Here is a 20,475-nt window from a genome sequence, read left to right as displayed (position 1 = left end):
TCTACTCAGCACCTCTAAAGCTCACTAACCTATTTCTTTAATGTTGCTTGCTGTCCCTGTAGCCAAATAGTAAAATCTAACTTTTAACAATAATTCTATAGCATAACCAAGAATACACATTATCATACAAGTGTATTGAAAGTAAACCTTTTATTGACTGATGAATTGTCACAGAAGGCAGCCTATAACAGCATTGGGTTTAGATCAAATACTGTTCGCTTTGTTGTAGAAAGCAGGACAATAACATTTCTGCATCTTAGCCCAAAATGCTGCAGTTTCTTTCAGAAAAAGCATATGCTACACTCAATGTAACTTAATGCATGGCGTGTTGGTGTGTCAGGCTGGTCTGATCCAGGCTGCTGGACCCTGGTGAAAGCAGCATCCACTCTGTGCTTCATAAACAAAAAGTAAAGGGGGGTCACATACGGCCGTTTTAGCAACAGAAAGCAAACATTTGGCAAAAGTAAATATTAGCTTGTTGTAGGAAGGCCCTGTTCCTCTGGATGCAGTCATTACTACAGGAGGACATGTTGGTGATGCAGACTGAGCTGACCCGGGTATGTGTATGTGTATGTGTGTGTTTGTGTAGGTTTGAGCTGATGCGAATGTGTTGGCAGTACAATCCTAAGATGCGTCCTTCCTTTCTGGAGATCATCAGCAGCCTAAAGGACGAGCTGGACCCATCTTTCAGAGAGTCTAGTTTCTTCTACAGCAGCGAGAACAAGCCGCCCGAAGCGCCGCAGCTCCATCTGGACAATATGGATGAGATTCCTCTGGAGCCCCCTTCTTCCACACAGTCACAGCAATCCCCAGTCCCACAACAGACCCCACCCTCCCCTAGCTCAGAGGCTCCGCCCGCCCCCTCGTTAGACCCCAGCTCCCCCTCCTCTCCCTGTACGTCGACCGCTGCCATGGACAAGCAGCCCTCCGGCCAGCCGGCAGCCAACGGGCTGTCGGGGGCGGGGCTCGCAGCAGGGTCAGGGGCGGTGCGGCCGTCTCTGGACGAACTGCCGCCATACGCACACATGAACGGAGGGCGCAAAAACGAACGTGCCATGCCCCTCCCGCAGTCCTCTGCCTGCTGATTGGACAGACACCCCACCAGACTGCAAACCCCACCACCTTTTTCTCTGCAGAACCAGATGTCTCAGTGGGTGGGATCTCATTTTTTTTTTTTATTTAATTTTTTTTTTTTTATCACATACAGCAAAACCATGTCCACCAGCTAGGTGTGGCTACTCGGTGCGGAGCAAAGACTCGCAGCGAGGTGGAGAAAAGGGTCACTGGGTCCATGTTCTGCTGGACCTCCTGAGACCACCTGTTTCATATTGTTGTGCTTTTGGTTTGTACCAGCTGACTGTCCCATGTGACACTGCCCTGGCTGCTGAGTGGGACGACCAAAAGAAAAGAAAAAAACAGTAAAAAAACAAACAAAGAAAGTAAGAAATGATTTGGTGGAGATCTCTCCCTCTCTTTATGGCTGAACTTATTTTACAAATTGTTGTTTGTTACTTTTGTATATGAATTTTCAAATGGGAGGAAAACAAAATGTGTAGGCCTTTATAAATGACCCCCGTTGTGGTCGCTGTTGAGCGGGCATTATGGTGAAACTGTTGAGCATATTTAATGAAGAAGCACTTCAGAGAGGTCCTCAGCAGTCCTGTTGCTCTGCAGGCTGGGGGGTCAGCGTAATGCCGGGTCAACAGCCAATCCGCTGAAACAAACCAACCAGAGGGAGAAAGGTCAAATCTGCCAAATGTGTTGCCAAAATTGAACTTTTTCTCAAATTATCTTTACTGCAGTATTAGCCTGTAGTGCTCCAACACACCGGATTGAAAATGAAAGGACTTTGTATTGCTACAACATCATTCTTAAAATCTGTGATCAAAAGGGAAATGAACGTCCCTCTCCAGTCCTCTACAGCTCCTCTATCAAAATGACGTGGTGGACCCTGAAATTGAGCCACATCCTCTTCTCACACAAGTGCCGTTCTGTTACGGTTTAAACGCCAAATCCAATCAATAAAGAAGCAAAAAAAAATAATACCTTGAAGCAAGGACTGCGGAGGGAAGCCCATAAAGAGGAAATCAAATATGAAGACTAGATCTAGAACGTCTCTTGATCGGGGTTTGCCCCGAGTTCGGAGGCGTTCTTTTTGTCTTATACAAACAGGTATTTTTTTAGACTAGTCATTAGTCTCCAACATTTACAACATCTATACGTGGGCAGAGCTTTTATGTACGCACCAGTTGTTTGTGTCACTTTTCTAACTTTTATACGGTTGGAGACATTCATCATGTACAGAAAGAAGCTGCTATTCCTGATTTCTCTTGTGGTTGTAATATAGTTGATATCTATATATAAAAAGAAAAAAAAAACCCGTCTCCTTCAGGTTGGATCCACAAACGTTTCCACTACAGTCCATTTTTTTTAATGCTTGTAATTGTGTAATGTATATCTGAGCTGGTTTGGTTGCTGTGTTTGTGTAAAGGTACGACAGTTTGCCTTGTGTTCTGAAGCATCGGTGACTTCCCCTCCCATCTGACTATAGGACAGCGACGGTACCAATGATCCATGTTCTCGCCTCGGCCTCTGTTCTCTAGGGTCTACGGGGTCAGAGGTCAGAGGTCAGGCATCACTGCTGAGTCCCAACTAAATCTCAGGTCAAAGAGAAAAGTTCAATCCTTTTCTACTTTCCTTTTTTTTCTTCTTTTTGTGCTGTCATACCCAGAGACATCCAGCCACGTGTGTGTGTGTGTGTGTGTGTGTGTGTGTGTGTGTGTGTGTGTGTGTGTGTGTGTGTGTGTGTGTGTGTGTGTGTGTGTGTGTGTGTGTGTGTGTGTGTACCTCTGTTGTTATTATTATTTTTTTATCATTAGACAAGAGCAGTGTTTCTTACAACAGTCTGAAACCAGAAATGGTTTTCCAATTTTGGATGGATGGGTCGTTGCACTTATTGTATGGAACCCCAATACTGACAACATCAAGTAAAATGTAATCAGACTAGCCAAAATATAACTGAATACATCAATAAAGAATATTGTTAGTTAATTAGGGTTAGTTAGGATCAGAAGGAGTGTAAAAATAAATGTAATGCTTTATACTTTTCCTTTTACTTCCAATCAGTTGGTATATAACGACAGAATGTTTTTTGTTTTTAGATGAATAGAAGAACTGATCAGTGGTAAAGGAACTCCATTTAATTATTTAACTAACGATATTATATATTGTTGCATGCAGTAATATTTTTGACGTGTCTGATGGCCTGTTGTAGTAATACTGAGTTCAAAGTGCAAATGATTGCAAAATAGAATTGATTTAATGTAGCAGCTATCCTTAACATCTTATTTTTCTAAAGGCAAGTGCAAAAAAACCTGTCTGTTGGATCATTTCACTTTCTGCTGATCAACTTCTTTCTTGAATCAAGGGGGTGTTTTTTGTATGCTGCTGGAGTGATCCACATTATTTATATTTTTTCAACATATTAACGTGTTTGTAGATGATTGCTGAAGTTAAATTGGGTTAAGAAACAAGTGGAATTATCTTACAGCACAGACATTGTTTAAGCTTTAAGAATTCACAATAACACTACAAGGACTTGAGAATAACACATGCTCATGAGGCTCTTCTCTTCTCCTGAACCTGTTCTTTAATTAAAATACTAAATCAAAATTCAGCAAGACACAAATGATCACAGCTCTAACTGTGCTGAACATCTAAGCATTAGACATAGTGCTTTATCAAGGTTTACTGAAGAAACGCACACTAAAATATGAAGACGAGTACGATCAGAGCGGACCACATGAAATAGATATTAAAGGATCATTCATCTCAGAAAGTTTGGATTCCCAACCCAGATGTTCCTTGGTTATTTTTTTTATTTTTATGTGAAGTGTAAATCACTTTACAAATTCCCCACAACTTCCCTCTAATATTTTGATGTTTCTTTTGCTATTTTGGGCAAGGTTTTGTTATTCCTTCAACCATCCATCTACCTCACTTTTTATTTTTCAATCTATCTCCATGTAGAGAAAAAGAAGAACTGTGTTCTCTGTTTGTCAGGCTGTGATGACGATCGTACTGCTGTTAATACGGTCAAATACAAACCACAAACCAAACCTGTTCCTTCTCCTCCTCCTCCCTTTGTTAGTCTGTTGTGTAGTAGTCAGGCTGGAAGTACTGTGTGTTCTGGTAGTCTGTTGTGTAGTAGTCAGGCTGGAAGTACTGTGTGTTCTGGTTAAGAGTCTGTTTCACCCAGTCCGACCACAGCCGAGTGATGAGACCACTTCATCCTGAGATCAGATCAGGATGGCTATTTCTGTGTTTGTGGTCTGATTTTTGCCTCACTTTTACCACTGGAGCACCACAGAGTGGACATACAATCAAACAAATTAAATGATCCCCCCCTCCCCCACATTGTTGGCCAATTTGTTACAAAGGTTTTGATATGTGTAAGTTATTCATAGCTTTCCAACTCTTGCGTTTCTATTGAAATGATCTGTTAGATTGAGATTTCATTTTGGTTTTCTTTTGTACATGCTGTTATAAGATTTTTTTTCCTGTTATCAATATATTCTGAGTACTGGGAAAAATGATTGGCTGAAGGAAAAGTGTCTGTTTCTCTGATTCTTTTTTTCTACACAAGATTTAAGATGAATAAAAATGTATGCAAACTGTTCCATTGCTTGTCTTTGTTGAGAAGTGTGTATTATTTTGGGTCATCTGTGCAAGTGACAGACTTCTCAGGAAAGGAAATCTAGAAGATGAGGAGACTAGATGCACTGAAGGAAGTCATACTGTACATTGTGCCGGAGAATGTAGTAAATAATAAGTTTAACAATTCCACTGATAGAAGTGTTCTAGTAGAAACCCCAAATACTAATAAAAACCTGAAAATGCGCATGTTATATCTTCAATATACAGTCTATGATTACAAATTACAACCCTTAAGTCAAAATGTAGCTTGAGGAGAGCTACAGCAGTATTAACAGCAAAATGTCCTTAAAGTAAAAAGTAAAGGTACGCTTTATGCACTTTGTTCCCTCTTCTATTATTAGAATCTGATTACTGATGCATTAACATGTAAGGAGCAGGTCGTTTGAATGGGTAGTTTGATCTTCAGCAAATACATCATAAAATGACCATATACTGATTAAATCTTCATCCTTATCTGGTAAATGTTGTCTGGCAATGCGAGACTATCTGCAAAGTAGCCAGCAACTGGCTGTCAAATAAATGTAGTGGAGAAAAGTCAAATATTTCCTTTTGAAATGTAATGTAGTAGAAGTATAAAATAGTTATGTACCTTAAAATGTTAGTTTTTTTCTCAGTTTCTCTCAGTCTCCTCCCTCTCAGAGGGAGAAACTCGAGGTTTCTTGAAGAAAACCTGCTCCCGACCAGGTTAGGTTCACAGGCTCAGTTACCATAGTAACTGACTCTGAGGTTAAGTTACCATAGTAACTGACTCTGAGGTGAAGTTACCTCTCTTTCTGAAACGGAAAACCCAGAGTTTCCCTCATCTCAGGGTTAACAAACTCAGAGTTTTCACTAAACCTGCTTTCTGGAACGGGCCTCAGGTCCCAACAGAAACCCTCTATAAGCAAACTTTAAAAACACTAGATCAAAAACCTATCAGCTATCACCACTGCCATGTCACTACTAAATGCAACTTATTCAATTTTGACAGTTTCCAACACTAATATGATTGACATTGCTGGGTATCAGTGCTTTAGAAAGGACAGAATGACAGGCAAAGGGGGAGGAGTATTAATATACATCAAAGACACATTTAAATGTCAATTAATCGAACTGAACACCACCCTGGAATGTCTAGCCCTAAATGTAACCCTATCGCCTTCTATGAATTTTAATATTTCTGTCCTTTACAATCCACCTTCTCATAATGTTAAGTTCTATGATGAATTAAATGTTATAGTTAAACAACTGGACTCTTACAGAGAGACAATATGGTATGGTGACTACAATATTAACTGGTCTGACAAAAACTGTAAACAAAAACTCAAAGCATATATGACAAAATTTAACTATCGACAAATGATTGTAGGACCAACAAGGATAACAAGGCAGACTAAGACTCTCATTGACTTGACTTTACTAACAGACCAGAACGAATAACAAGGACTTATAATTTGATTACTGGACTCTCGGACCACAACATGACTTTGACTGTTAGGAAACTGACGAAGAAGCGCCTGCAGTACTTTGGTAAACCTGATCAGGAAAAAATACAATTCATTTTTCCGAAAGGTAAAATTCTGCAATTTGAAAGAGAACTTAAAAACATAAACTGGGAACAAATTATGACACTAGACGATGTAGAGGAGTGTTGTAATTCCATGACCACATCTATTACAAATCTGATGGAAAAATTTACAAAGCAAATAAAATCTAAACAAAAAGATTCTACGGTGCCCTGGATAAATAATGAAATACGAAAACTCATGAAAAAGCGAGATTTAGCTTTGAAAAAGTTTTAAAAATCTAAACTTAATACCAATCTCCTGACTTATAGAAGTTTAAGGAATAAAGTCGTAAGTGACATATTACACTCATCTAATTGATAGCGCTAAAGGTAACAATAATTCACTTTGGAGGCATTTAAATAATCTGACTAATAAATCAAATAAACATAAAAAGATTACAGAACTTAACATCAATGGCAATAGTATAACCGATTGCGCCACTATGGCTGATGGATTCAATTCATACTTTGTACAATCTGTTGAAGAATTAACAAAGGAATTCCAGCCTGTGAATCCCCTTAGTCATTCACTGACAGTCACCTCAACAGATTCCTTTTATATTAAAGAGGTGTCAGATACAAAAGTTGCAGAAATAATCACTAAACTATCAAATTCCAAGTCTGATGACATTTTTAGGATGAATAGTTGTTTTCTTAAAAAGTATAAGGATGTTCTTGTCAAACCATTGACCCATCTTGTTAATCTATCCATAAGAACCAGTACATTTCCCAGTGCATGGACAAAAGGAATAATCATCCCTGTGTTTAAAAGTGGTAGCCTAGACTCAATGAGTAACTATCGCCCTATATCAATTTTACCAGTTTTATCTAAAATTATTGAAAAAGTTGTAGTAGCACAATTGAATGACGATTTAGAAGCCAGACAGCTACTCCATCCACACCAGTTGGGGTTTAGACCAGGTTATTCAACTGAAACAGCAAACTGCTGTTTAACTGAAAATGTAAAAAAGTTCCTGGACAAGGGCAATGTGGTGGGAGCTGTATTTATTGATCTTAAAAAGGCATTCGATACGGTCAATCATAGTTTGATTTTATCTAAAATGTTACATTTTAATTTCTCAAGTGAGGCAGTGTTGTGGTTTACATCTTATCTCCAGTCTAGAGTGCAGTGTGTTAAAGTTGATCAAAACATATCTGCACTCTCAAACATAAAAATGGGTATTACTCAGGGCTCTATACTTGGCCCTTTGCTGTTTAGTCTCTTTATAAATGACTTACCTCTGCACTGCTCAGATGCCAGTTGTCAGCTCTATGCGGATGATGCTGTTCTTTATGCACCCGCTAGGTCACCTGAGCAGGCTGCAGCAGTACTGTCTACTAGTATGTCTGACATCCAACAATGGCTCATCCAGAATCAGTTAGTTCTAAATCTCTCTAAAACAGTTTCCATGTGCTTTTTCATTAAAAAACTTGATTTAAAAGGTAGATTTAATATTAATATACAAAATAAAGAAATTCATCCAGGTACAGAATTTAAATATTTAGGATTAGTTTTAGATCCTCAACTAAAATTTGACAAGCACATAAAGAAAATCTTAAAAACAATACAAAGTAATCTCAACTGTTTCAAACTAATCAGAAGCTACATCCCAAAACAGGCTGCCCTGCTATACATGCATGCTATGATTTTTTCTCATATTTCATACTGCATGACAGCATGGGCACAAGCCGCTCCCACTACAACCAAATGCATAGGTTCCGTATACAACAGAGCTATAAAAATTATGGATAAAAAACCAATACGTTACCATCACTGTACCATCATTAAGAAATATAATTTAATGAATTTTGAGAGCTTTAGCAATTTTTTGCTTTCTTAAAATAATTCATAAGTGCATTAATCATTTAGCACCTGAGCCACTAAGTTCATTTGTTGAGAGACTGAGCAGCACCAGAGTCACCAGAAGTTCCACAAATCATGACTGCAAAATACGATACTGCAGGACCAGTTTAGGTCAGACGAGCTTCTCTGTGAAGAGCTCTAAACTTTGGAACTCATTACCATCTGACATCAAGACTGTAACTGACTTTAAAGTGTTTACTTTCTGGCTCAAAAACAGGTTAAAAACAAACTGTACTCATTTTTAATTATTTTAAGTAGGTAAGAATTGTATATGATATGCATGTTTTTATATCATGTTTAGATTATTTTTATTAGGACTGGAGTTGTTTAGATATCATGTTTAGATTATTATAATTTTTTTTTATTATTTTGAATTGAAATAGTTAAGTATGTACATTTTATTGTGTATTAAAGCCCAACCCGGGTTTAGCATCTGCTGTAAACTTTTTATGCAGCACTTCAGTGACAAGCTTTGTTTTGACACTATTTCTGTTTGCATTGTCCCTGTCAAATTAATAAATAAAGTAAAAGTAAAGTAAAGTTATATAGATGCCTGCCTCATTTTCAAAATATTACATGGACTTGCACCTCCACCACTGGGTGAATGTATACAACAGAAGAACAGCAGTGGCAGGGCAACTAGGGCAGCCACCAGGGGAGACTGTGTTGTACAGTATAGACGTAGTACGTTTGGCCAAACTCTTCTCAGTACGGGGCTCAAAGTGTTGGAACTGCCTTCCTATTGAGCTCAGAGAAAGCACCAGCTATCTGTCATTTAAAACCACACTCAAGAGATGGATTCAAACCAATCACAACTGCAATCATCAACAGCTGGTTCACCTCATCATAGGTATTGCCCTTACATGTATTTAACTTATTTTTTATTTATTTCATTTGTCCCTTTCTCTTTTCTCTTCTTTCTTAATTTGCTTTCCTTCTCTTTTGCATTCTTTTTTATTAATGTAATATGAAGATGACATCTTCATATTACATTAATAAAAAAAATGTGTTGACCGGCCAAGGGACTACCGATGAAAATTAGCTTTTTTGCTAACTCTACCACATTTACATTTTGAGTGTAAACAAAAAATGTCAATTGATGTGCATTGTCCCTTTTAAATAAACAAATAAATAAAATGGATGCCATTTCAGATGCAGTTTAACGACGTAACAGCAGGTGGCAGCAGCAGTGGCTGTCTGCAGTGAATTTAGAAGAGAAAAATGCTGCGTTCATGCCACCTCGGAATAACAGGCACCGCCCCCCTGGTTACGTTGTTTTTCCGACTGGCAGCGTTCACATGGTCGGGATGCGTGTTCTTCTTCTTCTGTTATATTGGCGTTTGGCATAACAACTTGTTGCATGAGCATACAGCATAGCCTAGAGCATCAGGTGGGTGAAAACATGGAGGCCACAATAACAAAAGATCTGCTGCTGTTTTGTTATGCGAGCATCCAAACAGCACATGGACAGGTGTGTGTTTGTGTTATCTGCAGGACAACCAACGGGAAAAGACACGGATAATGTGTTTTTTTTTTATATACATAGGCCTATTTATGAATAATCTGAAACATGTTATGTCTGTGTATGTTTCTTGGCAGAGGCATTTGTCCACAATAAACAGTTTATTGTCATTGAAATATGTTCAGTGAACCAAAGTTGCCTCCATCAAACGTCAGTTGTCAACAACACGTCACCAACTGGGGAACTCTGTTATCAAAATATCCGTGCGTTCATGGACATCGGAAAAACGTTTTTTTGAGTGAAAACGTCACCATTTACGTCACTTCCTGTGGGAATCAGAGGTGGGAAACTCGGGCTGGGTTTTGATACCCGAGTTTCCCAGTTGGTGACGTGTTGTTGACAACTGACGTTTGATGTAGGTGACTTTGGTTCACTGAACATATTTCAATGACAATAAATTGTTTATTGTGGACAAACGCCTCTGCCAAGAAACATACACAGAAATAACATGTTTCAGATTATTCATAAATAGGTCTATGTATAAAAAAAACACATTATCCATGTCCTTTCCCGTTGGTTGTCCTGCAGATAACACAAACAAACACCTGTCCATGTGCTGTTTGGATGCTCGCATAACAAAACAGCAGCAGATCTTTTGTTATTGTGGCCTCCGTTTTCACCCACCTGATGCTCTCGGCTACGGCCAACCGTTGGTGGCAGTCATGCAACAAGTTGTTATGCCAAACGCCAATATAACAGAAGAAGAACGCGCATCCCGACCATGTGAACGATGGCAGTCGAAAAAACAACGTAACCACGGGGGAGGTGCCTGTTATTCCGAGGTGGCATGAACGCAGCATCTGGCCCGAGTTTCCCACCTCTGATTCCCACAGGAAGTTACGTTAATGGTGACGGCTGTGTGACGGGCCAGTGACGTGTTACGTTGTTTACGACACAGCACTGTTGCTGTTCAACAACCAACAATATTACTTAGCATTAGCTTATGTGCTTTCACTGACATCCATTCAGCATTAGGCGGCTCATGTGCACATGTGGGAAATAAAGTAGAACAGAATGGTCCTGCACGATTAAGGTAAATAACTGCTTTCTGGCCAGCGTATTATTATCGACAGTTATTTGCTACTTAGCTAGCATGCTAATGATGCTAGGAATGACAACATGATGTCATCTAACTAAAGTAACGCTTGCTACAGGTTACAGTGTCTGTTTGTTACAGGTTACAGTGTCTGTTACAGGTTACAGTGTCTGTTTGTTACAGGTTACAGTGTCTGTTTGTTACAGGTTACAGTGTCTGTTTGTTACAGGTTACAGTGTCTGTTTGTTACAGGTTACAGTGTCTGTTTGTTACAGGTTACAGTGTCTGTTACAGGTTACAGTGTCTGTTTGTTACAGGTTACAGTGTCTGTTTGTTACAGGTTACAGTGTTTGTTACAGGTTACAGTGTCCGTTTGTTAAGTGTTTGTTACAGGTTACAGTGTCTGTTTGTTACAGGTTACAGTGTCTGTTTGTTACAGGTTACAGTGTTCGTACAGGTTACAGTGTCTGTTTGTTACAGGTTACAGTGTCTGTTTGTTACAGGTTACAGTGTCTGTTTGTTACAGGTTACAGTGTCTGTTTGTTACAGGTTACAGTGTCGGTTTGTTACAGGTAACAGTGTCTGTTTGTTACAGGTAACAGTGTCTGTTTGTTACAGGTTACAGTGTCTGTTTGTTACAGGTTACAGTGTCTGTTTGTTACAGGTTACAGTGTCTGTTTGTTACAGGTTACAGTGTCTGTTTGTTACAGGTTACAGTGTCTGTTTGTTACAGGTTACAGTGTCTGTTTGTTACAGGTTACAGTGTCTGTTTGTTACAGGTTACAGTGTCTGTTTGTTAAAGGTTACAGTGTCGGTTTGTTACAGGTTACAGTGTCGGTTTGTTACAGGTAACAGTGTCTGTTTGTTAAAGGTTACAGTGTCGGTTTGTTACAGGTAACAGTGTCTGTTTGTTACAGGTTACAGTGTCTGTTTGTTAAAGGTTACAGTGTCTGTTTGTCTGTTTGTTAAAGGTTACAGTGTCTGTTTGTTACAGGTTGCAGTGTCGGTTTGTTACAGGTTACAGTGTCTGTTTGTTACAGGTTGCAGTGTCTGTTTGTTACAGGTTACAGTGTCTGTTTGTTACAGTTAACAGTGTCTGTTTGTTACAGTTAACAGTGTCTGTTACAGGTAACAGTGTCTGTTTGTTTTAGTTAACAGTGTCTGTTTGCCTCTTAATGCCTCTGTTCATTTGCTTTCTATCAGGAAACAGTGATGCCATAAAGAAAGGAGGCACTGCCGAGTCTCTTCCACCGGGGAGGAAATGGCAACTGAACTCCACGAGACTATTTCCATGGCCAAACAGGAGCGTCACAAAAATCTCTTTCTTAACTACAGAAACCTGAATAAGTTCCCAGTAGAGCTGCTGAAGGACGAAGGCCTGCAGTTTCTGGAGAGACTGTACATGAAGAGGAACTCGCTCACAACACTGGTATTCACGCAGTACGCTCTGGTTCTGCTAGTGTCAGACATCACTGATGCAGTTCATTTTTTAAACAGAACATGACTCAAGACCGTTTGTACAAATGTACAAACCTGTGACATTTACTGATTATGTTTGCTCTCTCTCCCTCTCTCTCTCTCAGCCTGACAATCTTGCTCAAAAGCTCCCAAATTTAATTGAACTGTGAGTATTCAGCAAAGCTGTGTTGTTTTTGTGCAAATAATCTTAACAAATTATATCTGACAGAAAAGAGTTGCCTGAAACTGCACTATTTATGCCATTATATTGGCTGGTATAATAGGAACGGCGGCAGTTGAGTTGATGCTGTGGCTGTGAACTGTGAATGTTGAAATCTGTGTAGTTTGGACTGAATAAAGCTATCTGATGCATTTGTAAATTGTAACTCTGACAGACTATTACACTTGACAAAACTTGACAAAAAGGCATGCATGAGACTGTTTTAGAACATTAACCAGCGAGATACCAAATAGTTTGGTCTATTCAAATTGTAACATTTTTTATTTATTTTTTTCATTTAAGGTATTTGCACTCAAACAACATAGTCATTATTCCTGAAGGTAGGTCCTCTGTTATGGCATGATAAGGTGCCATTTCCCCCCCCACTCAGCATAAAGCTTGTTTTTCACTGCAACGCCTTATCTGTGCTGGTTAAGTTTGTCTTTTTACCCTAATCCCCAGCTATTGGAAACCTGGCCAGACTGCAGTCACTGGACCTGAGTAATAACGCCCTCCAGTTCCTCTGTCCAGAGATTGGCAGACTAAAGTCTCTACGACACCTGAGGCTGTCCAATAATCAGCTGAAATGCCTTCCTCCAGGTAAAACAGCTGTCTGGGTCTTGTTTTCATTTATTTCTCATGGTCTTCTTCAAATGCCAGGTCAGGTTTATCTGGTCATTCTAATTATAAAAAACACAGATGCAATTAAATACTGCTTTTTCAGGATCACTGTGTAAAAATTGTCAGACCAAACATACAGTAAAGTGAAGAAAAAAAATATACATCTGAATAGTACATGTTTATCAAAGATATGAATACATAAACATAGTTGTTCAACAGTTGAGATGAATAGAGCCCTGTGATATCCTAACTGTAATATCTTAACTGTAATATTAACTTACAAGAATGCTTATCTGTAAGCTGTGTCAGTTATTTGGCTATGAGGAATGGTAGTTTGTTTCCTTATACTGTTTCTGAAGTTAGCTGCTAATAATGGCTGTTCCAGAAGGAGGCGCTATTACATTGAGTTCTGAATCAGAGTGTGTTCACCTGACTGGATGTTGACGCTAGTTAAAGAAGACAGAAGAAGTTGTTGTTAGCATGAGACAGGTGAAAGTAACTTGTGAAGATGTAATGCTGCCCGTTGCATTAAACTTGCAAACACATGTGGATGTTGTGGACATTCAGTTCTTCATTAGAAGATACAAAAAGCCCTAAGACAATAAGGGCATGGATGGATACTATAGCTGCCCTGGATAATCTATAGATTTAAGTTTTTTGTTTCTAGTTGTTTTTTTCTTGCTGTTTCTGCTTGTTTGATCGTTGTATTCGTCCATATACTCTGCTTATGTTGTGCCCAAAAAGACAATAAGCATTTGATCAAAAAATTAAAAAAAATTAAAATAGTTGTACACATATTATCTTTGTTTGTGTATGTGTTCATGTTTGTCAGTCCACTAGCATGAGTCTCTGCTGAGAAATGAGAACCCAGTTATACTTCATTCATGGTATAAAGTCAAGCAAATTGATTAACATTTTACTTGTAACATTTGCTACTGTGGGGTACAAAGTCATGTTAAGCATATTTTTGGGCCATTGTCAATTGAGTTGCAAGTATTTAATTTGCCAGCAGAGGGCAACAGCATGGCTGTCCTGTGTGTCATTTACACAGTGAGAATATGGACATATGGGCATTGTGTCTTTACTACAAATGTAGAAACTAAGTATCATAACTGGAGCTAGAATCCAGATGATTTTGTTTTAATTAAAAAAAATTATGATTTTGAGCTTTCAACCTCAACATTTTGTAAATAATTGAGAAACATTGGTGACATTTCAGCAGTCTGTTAGTAGTGTATCTTACCCACACACTGTCAGACAGAGTACTACCTACCTGCTGAAGATCTTTTGCATTTTCTTATTTTTTTGTCAAGATTAATTTCCATTTAAAGCCCAGTTTAGAAATTTGAATTTGCAGTCTGATTACAAAAGATCACAACAACAACCGTCCGTCTGACTTAATTCATGTTGACTTAACCTCAAGTGACTGACTCGAATCCTCTCACTCACTGCAAGTCGGTGTCTACAGAACACTGCAGAAAAGGGAACTGTGATATTGAGAAACATAGGTTCAAGAGGGTTCTTTCTTGGTTCCAGACTGCTTGGAAATGTTAGATCACATGAAAAATAATGCTGACTGTTAGTCATTTAAAAATTACTATCAATTTAGTCAACCAAAATTGTAAAGTTCCAAATTATCCCGTAAAAAAAACTTTCACTTTGTTACATTTTTTACCATTTTATTCTGAGATTTGTTGTTGATTTGTTTTAGTTTTTAAATGACAGCGATCTAATTGAGAAAGAGTGTTTGGGGCTCTCTCTCATGTTTGTGTGACACCTTCAGAGATCGGTGATCTGCAGGACCTGGAGACTCTGGATGTGTCCAGGAACCAGCTGGTATCTCTACCAGATCGCCTGCACCGCTGTACTTCTCTGCAGAATCTGACAGCTGACCACAACTTGTTGAGCCACGTTCCCCGGCAGCTCTGCTGGCTCCACCGCCTCAACCAGCTCTCCATGGCTGCTAACCGGCTGACCTTTCTACCGCTCGGTCAGTGATACCCCTGTGTCTGTGTTTTGCCGTAGTGATGTAGATATTGTGCGAAAGGCAATGATAATATCTGTGTGTGTGTTTCAGATCTGGGCAGATCACGAGAGCTGCAGTTTGTGTTCGTGGACAACAATGTGGACCTGAAAGGCCTTCCCTCCTACTTGTATAACAAAGTCATCGGCTGCAGCGGGTATTACAGCTAATCAGAGTTAGCTGTTTGGTATTAAGCAGTTAATTTGACTTGGATCAGTTTAACTCAATTTGATATAGCCGCAGTATGAGTTAGTTTAGCTATGCGTTGTTTGAATAGTGGAACAAAATTATAAAAAAGTTTTTAAAAAAATTATGAAAACACCATAAAGTAAATGCAGTTACACAATGTTGCATATGAGATTAAAAAAAATTGTGTGTGTACAGGTGCGGTGTGTCAGCCCAGGTGTTCGTGGGTGAGGCGCTGGGTGAGGCGCTGGGTGAGGCGCTGGGTGATGCGCTGGGTGAGGCGCTGGTCGGGCTTCCAGCTGAAGTGAAGGTGCTGGGTTCAGAGACGGATAACGTGGTTCCCCTCGAGGAGATCGCCATGAGAACCCTGCATTGCATCTACCAGCAACGCCCAACCAGTGAGTATACCTGTATGTATATATGTATGTACAACCTCGCCCCCCCATATTTGTCTGATCTCCTCCAGCGTCGCGCTCCCTCAGATCCTCTTCCTCCATTCACCTGTCTGTCCCCTGGTCTACAGCCAGCAGGGCAGTGTGGCCGCTGGCTTGACCGATCACGCTCTTTTTTTTCTGTCTTTTTTTTAAATGAGTCGGGAAGCCGACAGCAAAGCCTAATTTTAGTTTCAATTTTGTACAACCGAGAGAAATGTTCTCCCCCTCGTCCTAAAATGGTCTTAAATCCTTATGAGATTACTTCCTTGTTTTAGGAATGAAGCGACTGGCGAGGTTGAAGCAGCCGTGCTGTATGCAAACCCCACCCCGAAGGTTCTGTACTTTCAGAAAGTACTACCCCCCGATCAGGGCCTTTTTTGGGGGGAGAAATAAAGCCCCCAGAACTAAATCTAGACCCTGATCCCTGATGGTTGAGTTCCTCAGAAGGTTTCTATGTCTGGGGGGAAAACACGTTTTGTTTGACGCAAAGAGTTAAGAATACTTCCTCTACTTTTGTGTTCTTAGACCTGAACTTGCTGCCTCCCATTACCCTCCCGAAGAGCCTGCTGGACCTGCTGCAGTTCCCCTTGGGACACTGCCACCGCTGCAGTCAAACCATGTTCACCATCATCTACCCAAAACTCTTTCCCCTCCGTGACACCGCGCTGGCAGGAGTGCACCGCAGGTCAGAACAAACACACCTCCATTCACACAGCAGGCCACTGAAGCTGCAGAGCAGGAACCTGCTGAAAATCAGTTTTGTACTGAGTCAGACCCGATTGTCTTTAATCTTTTCCTGTTTAAAAAATAAAAAATAAGAAATGAAATGAAAAATGACAACTAAATATAGCAACTTCCCTCTTTTTCACTACAATGTTTACAGATAACTACAAATATCGTTCCATATTTGCAAATTAATTGTTGTCAGCTAAACATGCATGCTCATCTTCTTTCCTCTGAAGGACGACTGTGAGTTTTGTGGCCTATTGCTGCTCTAGCCGCTGCCTCCGGACCTTTGATCTCCAAGGATGATGTCATTTCCTTCATCCTGTACACATTCACTCAGGAGCTGTTTAGTGGTTTCCTGAAGGTGGCAGATGATAGCTTGTAATTTGTGTGGATCTTGAGGGTCTGTGAGCTCTGTGCTTGATTGACAATGCTAAGAACCATAGAGAAGCAGGCTGTGTGGATGTGTGGTGGGTCAGATGATGGACACACATGGTAAGCAACATTTTAACATACTTGTCAAAGACTCAAACCTACATGATGTTCCTGAATCCAACCAACTGGGAGGGTTTTATTCCTGTGTTTGTGTTGGGGGTCAAAATAATAACTAACACTATAAGACGTGAAGTATTATACTATTCACAACTGGGCACTTTTTAAGAACAAGCACGGTTTGATTTTTGTGAAATCAGCAATTTTTCACACATAAGTGTATTGCAGCAGACATCCCATTGATTGTGGAGTCATATTTGAAGTATTAACATTTGTAGTACAGTTTGTTTGACTGATTACTGAAGAAAATTTGAAGGGTTATAATTTACTAAAGAATGTGCATCTATTTGATATGTGTCATTTTCTGCAGCAAGTACAGTGACCTGTTAGAGACTTATTATGGAGTTGTGTATAAAATCTAGGTACAGTCAGTAAAATGAGCCAAATATTAATCTCACATATTTGTTAAAAAGGTATTAGAATTTTGACAGTTTGCAATGTCAGTCATATTGGACAGGTATCCATTTTGAAAATTGGACTGATTTTAGAACAGAAGTTAATACGTTTACGTATATTTACATGTTAAAAACTAATGTTTTTGTCTTTACATAAACTTAAATGCATCTAAACTTACATGCACCCAAAATACCCAAATTGTTGCAACAGGTTTAAAGTCTGCAGGCCCATTCAGTTTGGGGTCAAATATTTGTGTCATCATTTTTAGGAAATAAGGTTACTTTGAACACTTCAGAGGCACAGTGTCATTATCCTGTTGAACTGATGCGTGTTTGTTAATGTTCATTACTATGTTGTACAATTCTAATTCATCATTTGTTTTGAATGTGTTTGGAAGTAAATCTTGACTGATTTCAACAACTTTCAGTGTATGTGTATCTTTTTTTAGAGTTTGTTAGAGTGGATGCATGGAAAGGTGAGATTTTCATATAAATACTTAACACAGGTCACGTTATGTCCGTATCACAGCAACGAATGCATGCATACTGTACAGTATATGTTTGGAGTACCAACGGTTTGTTAGCTAACATCACAGACTACTGTTATTCTGGCCATCAGTGACATGTAGTTGCAAATGTTAGTAGGTCAGGACAGCCAAGCTCTGTGTGTGTGTGTGTGTGTGTGTGTGTGTGTGTGTGTGTGTGTGTGTGTGTGTGTGTGTGTGTGTGTGTGTGTGTGTGTGTGTGTGTGTGTGTGTGTGTGTGTGTGTGTGTGTGTGTGTGTGTGTGTGTGTGTGTGTGTGTGTGTGTGTGTGTGTGTGTGTTAATAGAGGGGTTGTGGAGCAGAAAGCACAGCGGCTCCATTACCAGGATCGACGGCTTCTGGCTGGTGCTCTGCTCTCCCTCTGGGAGTATCACATCTCTGCTGACTGCACATGTGAAATAACACAGATTATCATGCTGCATGTTCATATAAAAACCTGGACACGGTGCACACACAGAAACATGATGAAAGTCTACATACGGTAAGTAATATGCATAATGCACCCAACATGAGGATGGGAAACTGTATCCATTAGTCTGCTTTGAGCAATACTCCAACGCTGTATGTTTACTGTATGTGCAACTTTTTGCTTTCATCAGTGGACTATTAAGTAACTATTTGAACTGTTTATTGTGCTACCTATTTTAATCATTTAGCCTTTTGTTCACATCTCTGCCTGCTTGCTAATTTGTTTTCATGCATTCTTAACAGGTGGAGCTTCATCCTGTCTGTTTCTGTGTGTCTGTTTCATCTGTATCTTGCTGGGGCAAAGTAGCGGTTGGGAGTGAGAATGGGCTGCACAGCTTGCACGCTGGTATTAGCTGGGGGGTTACACACCCAGGTGGGGCCCAAAAACTCTTTGCTGATGCCCATAAATGTCCCGCACTCATCAAAATGAGGACAAAGTCAGAAGGCAGGGTACCACCACACGCTTCTAGTGGGTTATAAATTATGATTGAGAGGTGTTACTTTTGTACTAGTGTATACTACTCAAGTCGATATAGTAACTAATTGCTGTGCTATACTGTGTGTAACGCTAAGTGGAGCCCATATTATGAGACACTGTGGCATTTGGATACATCATGCAACACCACAGTAATTTCCTGTGGTGAGTCATGAAGGGTAGAGTGTGGAGGGGATTGGGCGGGGGGATTAATAGACTGAGCAACAGCTCACTCGAGTGTTGTTCAGCCTACTGTAGATAACACGGACTGTGAAATGTCACATCGTGAATACAAAATTATCATTTTGGGGGTAGTGATATTTGTACTTCTGATCACCACATTTAGTGGCCTAGCCTGAAGCCCTGTTCTCTGACAAAGTCTGTTGTCTGCAAGTTATATTCCCATGTTAATGTCTGATAATACATAGTGTGGTATACACTAAGAATACTGGTGAGTTCTCCATCCACACATCTCTACCTCTGGTGAGCATGATGTGTTAAATCAAGGTCTAAAAATTAAGATTTATTCAGGTGAGTTGTCTTTTCCTCTATGCTTGCAATTTACAATTTACCTGCTTTTTATTCTATACATGTTGCCACTGGGTCGTGTCATCAGCCGACACAGCATCTCCTTTCATTGTTACGCTGATGACACTCAGTTATACCTGCGAAGCGATTCATGCTCCACCCCGGTCCCTTCAGCATCATCGGCTCCCTCGTCATCAGCCGTTTCCTCTTCACCATCAGCTCTTGTCCTCTCTAACTGCCTGGAGGAGATTAGGGCTTGGATGAGTCAAAATTTCCTCCAGTTGAACACTTCTAAAACTGAAGCCATACAAATTGGCAACCCTCATCAGGTCCAGTCATCACTAATAACCACTATCTCTTTCTCTGGTCAAGACCCAAAATGGAGGACCCACAACTGACCTTTGCAAACCACATTAAACATCTGTACAAAACCTGCTTTTTTCATATCAAAAACATTTCTAAACTTCGCCCCTTCCTAAGTTTTTCTGACGCTGAAAAACTCGACCACGCATTAATCTCCTCCAGGCTTGATTACTGTAACAGCCTGCTTATCGGTATACCAAATAAAAACCTTCAGAAACTACAATTCATTTAGAACTGTGCTGCCCAAACTCTGATGAAAGCTCGCAAATACGACCACATCACTCCCATTCTTCAGAACCTTCATTGGCTACCCATAACCTCAAGAATTCAATACAAGATTGCCCTCATCACCCACCATTGCATCTACAACAACGCCCCGCAATACCTCAAAGACCTCATCCCTCACACATCTACCCGTAACCTCCGGTCCCAAAGTACAAACCTCCTCTATCAGCCCCGCTCAAGACTCCGCACCATGGGAGATCGAGCCTTCTCCATCGCTGCTCCTCGCATCTGGAATTTCCTCCCTGAACATCTGAGAAAACCCCAGTCTGTGGACACCTTTAAAAAAGAGCTTAAAACTGTTTTGTTCAGGCAGGCGTTCTTAAGTTGTCCTTAGGCTTTGCAGATATTATTTTTTTTGCACTAAACTGCTCTTTTAGCTGTTTTTATGCGTATTTTACATATGTATTTTTCTTTTTTTTTGTAATGCGTTTTAATGTGGTTTCTGTAGCACTTTGAGATTCTTTTATGAAAAGTGCTTTACAAATAAAATGGATTATTATTATTATTATTATT

At 39.8% G+C, this 20,475-nt stretch overlaps 2 protein-coding genes across 4 annotated transcripts in view; both read left to right on the top strand.

Moving 5' to 3' along the window:
- The window catches only part of igf1rb (insulin-like growth factor 1b receptor), a 60,298-nt gene extending 55,619 nt beyond the window's left edge, over positions 1–4,679 (top strand). For both annotated transcript variants that reach the window (XM_039794339.1, XM_039794338.1), the window contains exon 21: positions 590–4,679. In XM_039794339.1, the coding sequence (XP_039650273.1) occupies positions 590–1,085 (496 nt within the window). In that variant the 3' untranslated portion in view covers positions 1,086–4,679. The remainder of the gene's footprint in view (positions 1–589) is intronic.
- A 5,781-nt stretch (positions 4,680–10,460) lies between these two features.
- On the top strand, positions 10,461–17,721 carry lrrc28 (leucine rich repeat containing 28). 2 transcript variants are annotated; one of them, XM_039795615.1, is made up of 10 exons: positions 10,461–10,681; positions 11,888–12,113; positions 12,268–12,308; positions 12,666–12,703; positions 12,825–12,962; positions 14,767–14,973; positions 15,061–15,163; positions 15,391–15,590; positions 16,152–16,311; positions 16,589–17,721. In XM_039795615.1, the coding sequence occupies exons 2-10, from the start codon at positions 11,946–11,948 to the stop codon at positions 16,656–16,658; spliced, it is 1,125 nt and encodes a 374-aa protein (XP_039651549.1). In that variant the 5' UTR covers positions 10,461–10,681; positions 11,888–11,945; the 3' UTR covers positions 16,659–17,721. The 2 variants fall into 2 exon arrangements, with proteins under 2 accessions (XP_039651549.1, XP_039651551.1); XM_039795617.1 differs by lacking the exon at positions 10,461–10,681 and having other exon boundaries at positions 11,871–12,113.
- Positions 17,722–20,475: the final 2,754 nt, after the last annotated feature.

The sequence above is a fragment of the Perca fluviatilis genome, chromosome 3, assembly GCF_010015445.1.
Source record: "Perca fluviatilis chromosome 3, GENO_Pfluv_1.0, whole genome shotgun sequence".
In the NCBI taxonomy this organism is placed as follows: domain Eukaryota; kingdom Metazoa; phylum Chordata; class Actinopteri; order Perciformes; family Percidae; genus Perca; species Perca fluviatilis.
The sequence above is the reverse complement of the archived record's forward strand: the minus strand, read 5'-3'. Positions and strand labels throughout refer to the sequence as shown.

Excerpts from the sequence above, each read along its gene's own strand:
- lrrc28 (XM_039795615.1), top strand. The coding sequence starts at position 11,946 with ATGGCAACTGAACTCCACGAGACTATTTCCATGGCCAAACAGGAGCGT. Across the intron at positions 12,114-12,267 it reads GGAACTCGCTCACAACACTG|CCTGACAATCTTGCTCAAAA; the intron begins GTATTCACGCAG and ends TCTCTCTCTCAG. Across the intron at positions 12,704-12,824 it reads CATAGTCATTATTCCTGAAG|CTATTGGAAACCTGGCCAGA; the intron begins GTAGGTCCTCTG and ends CCTAATCCCCAG.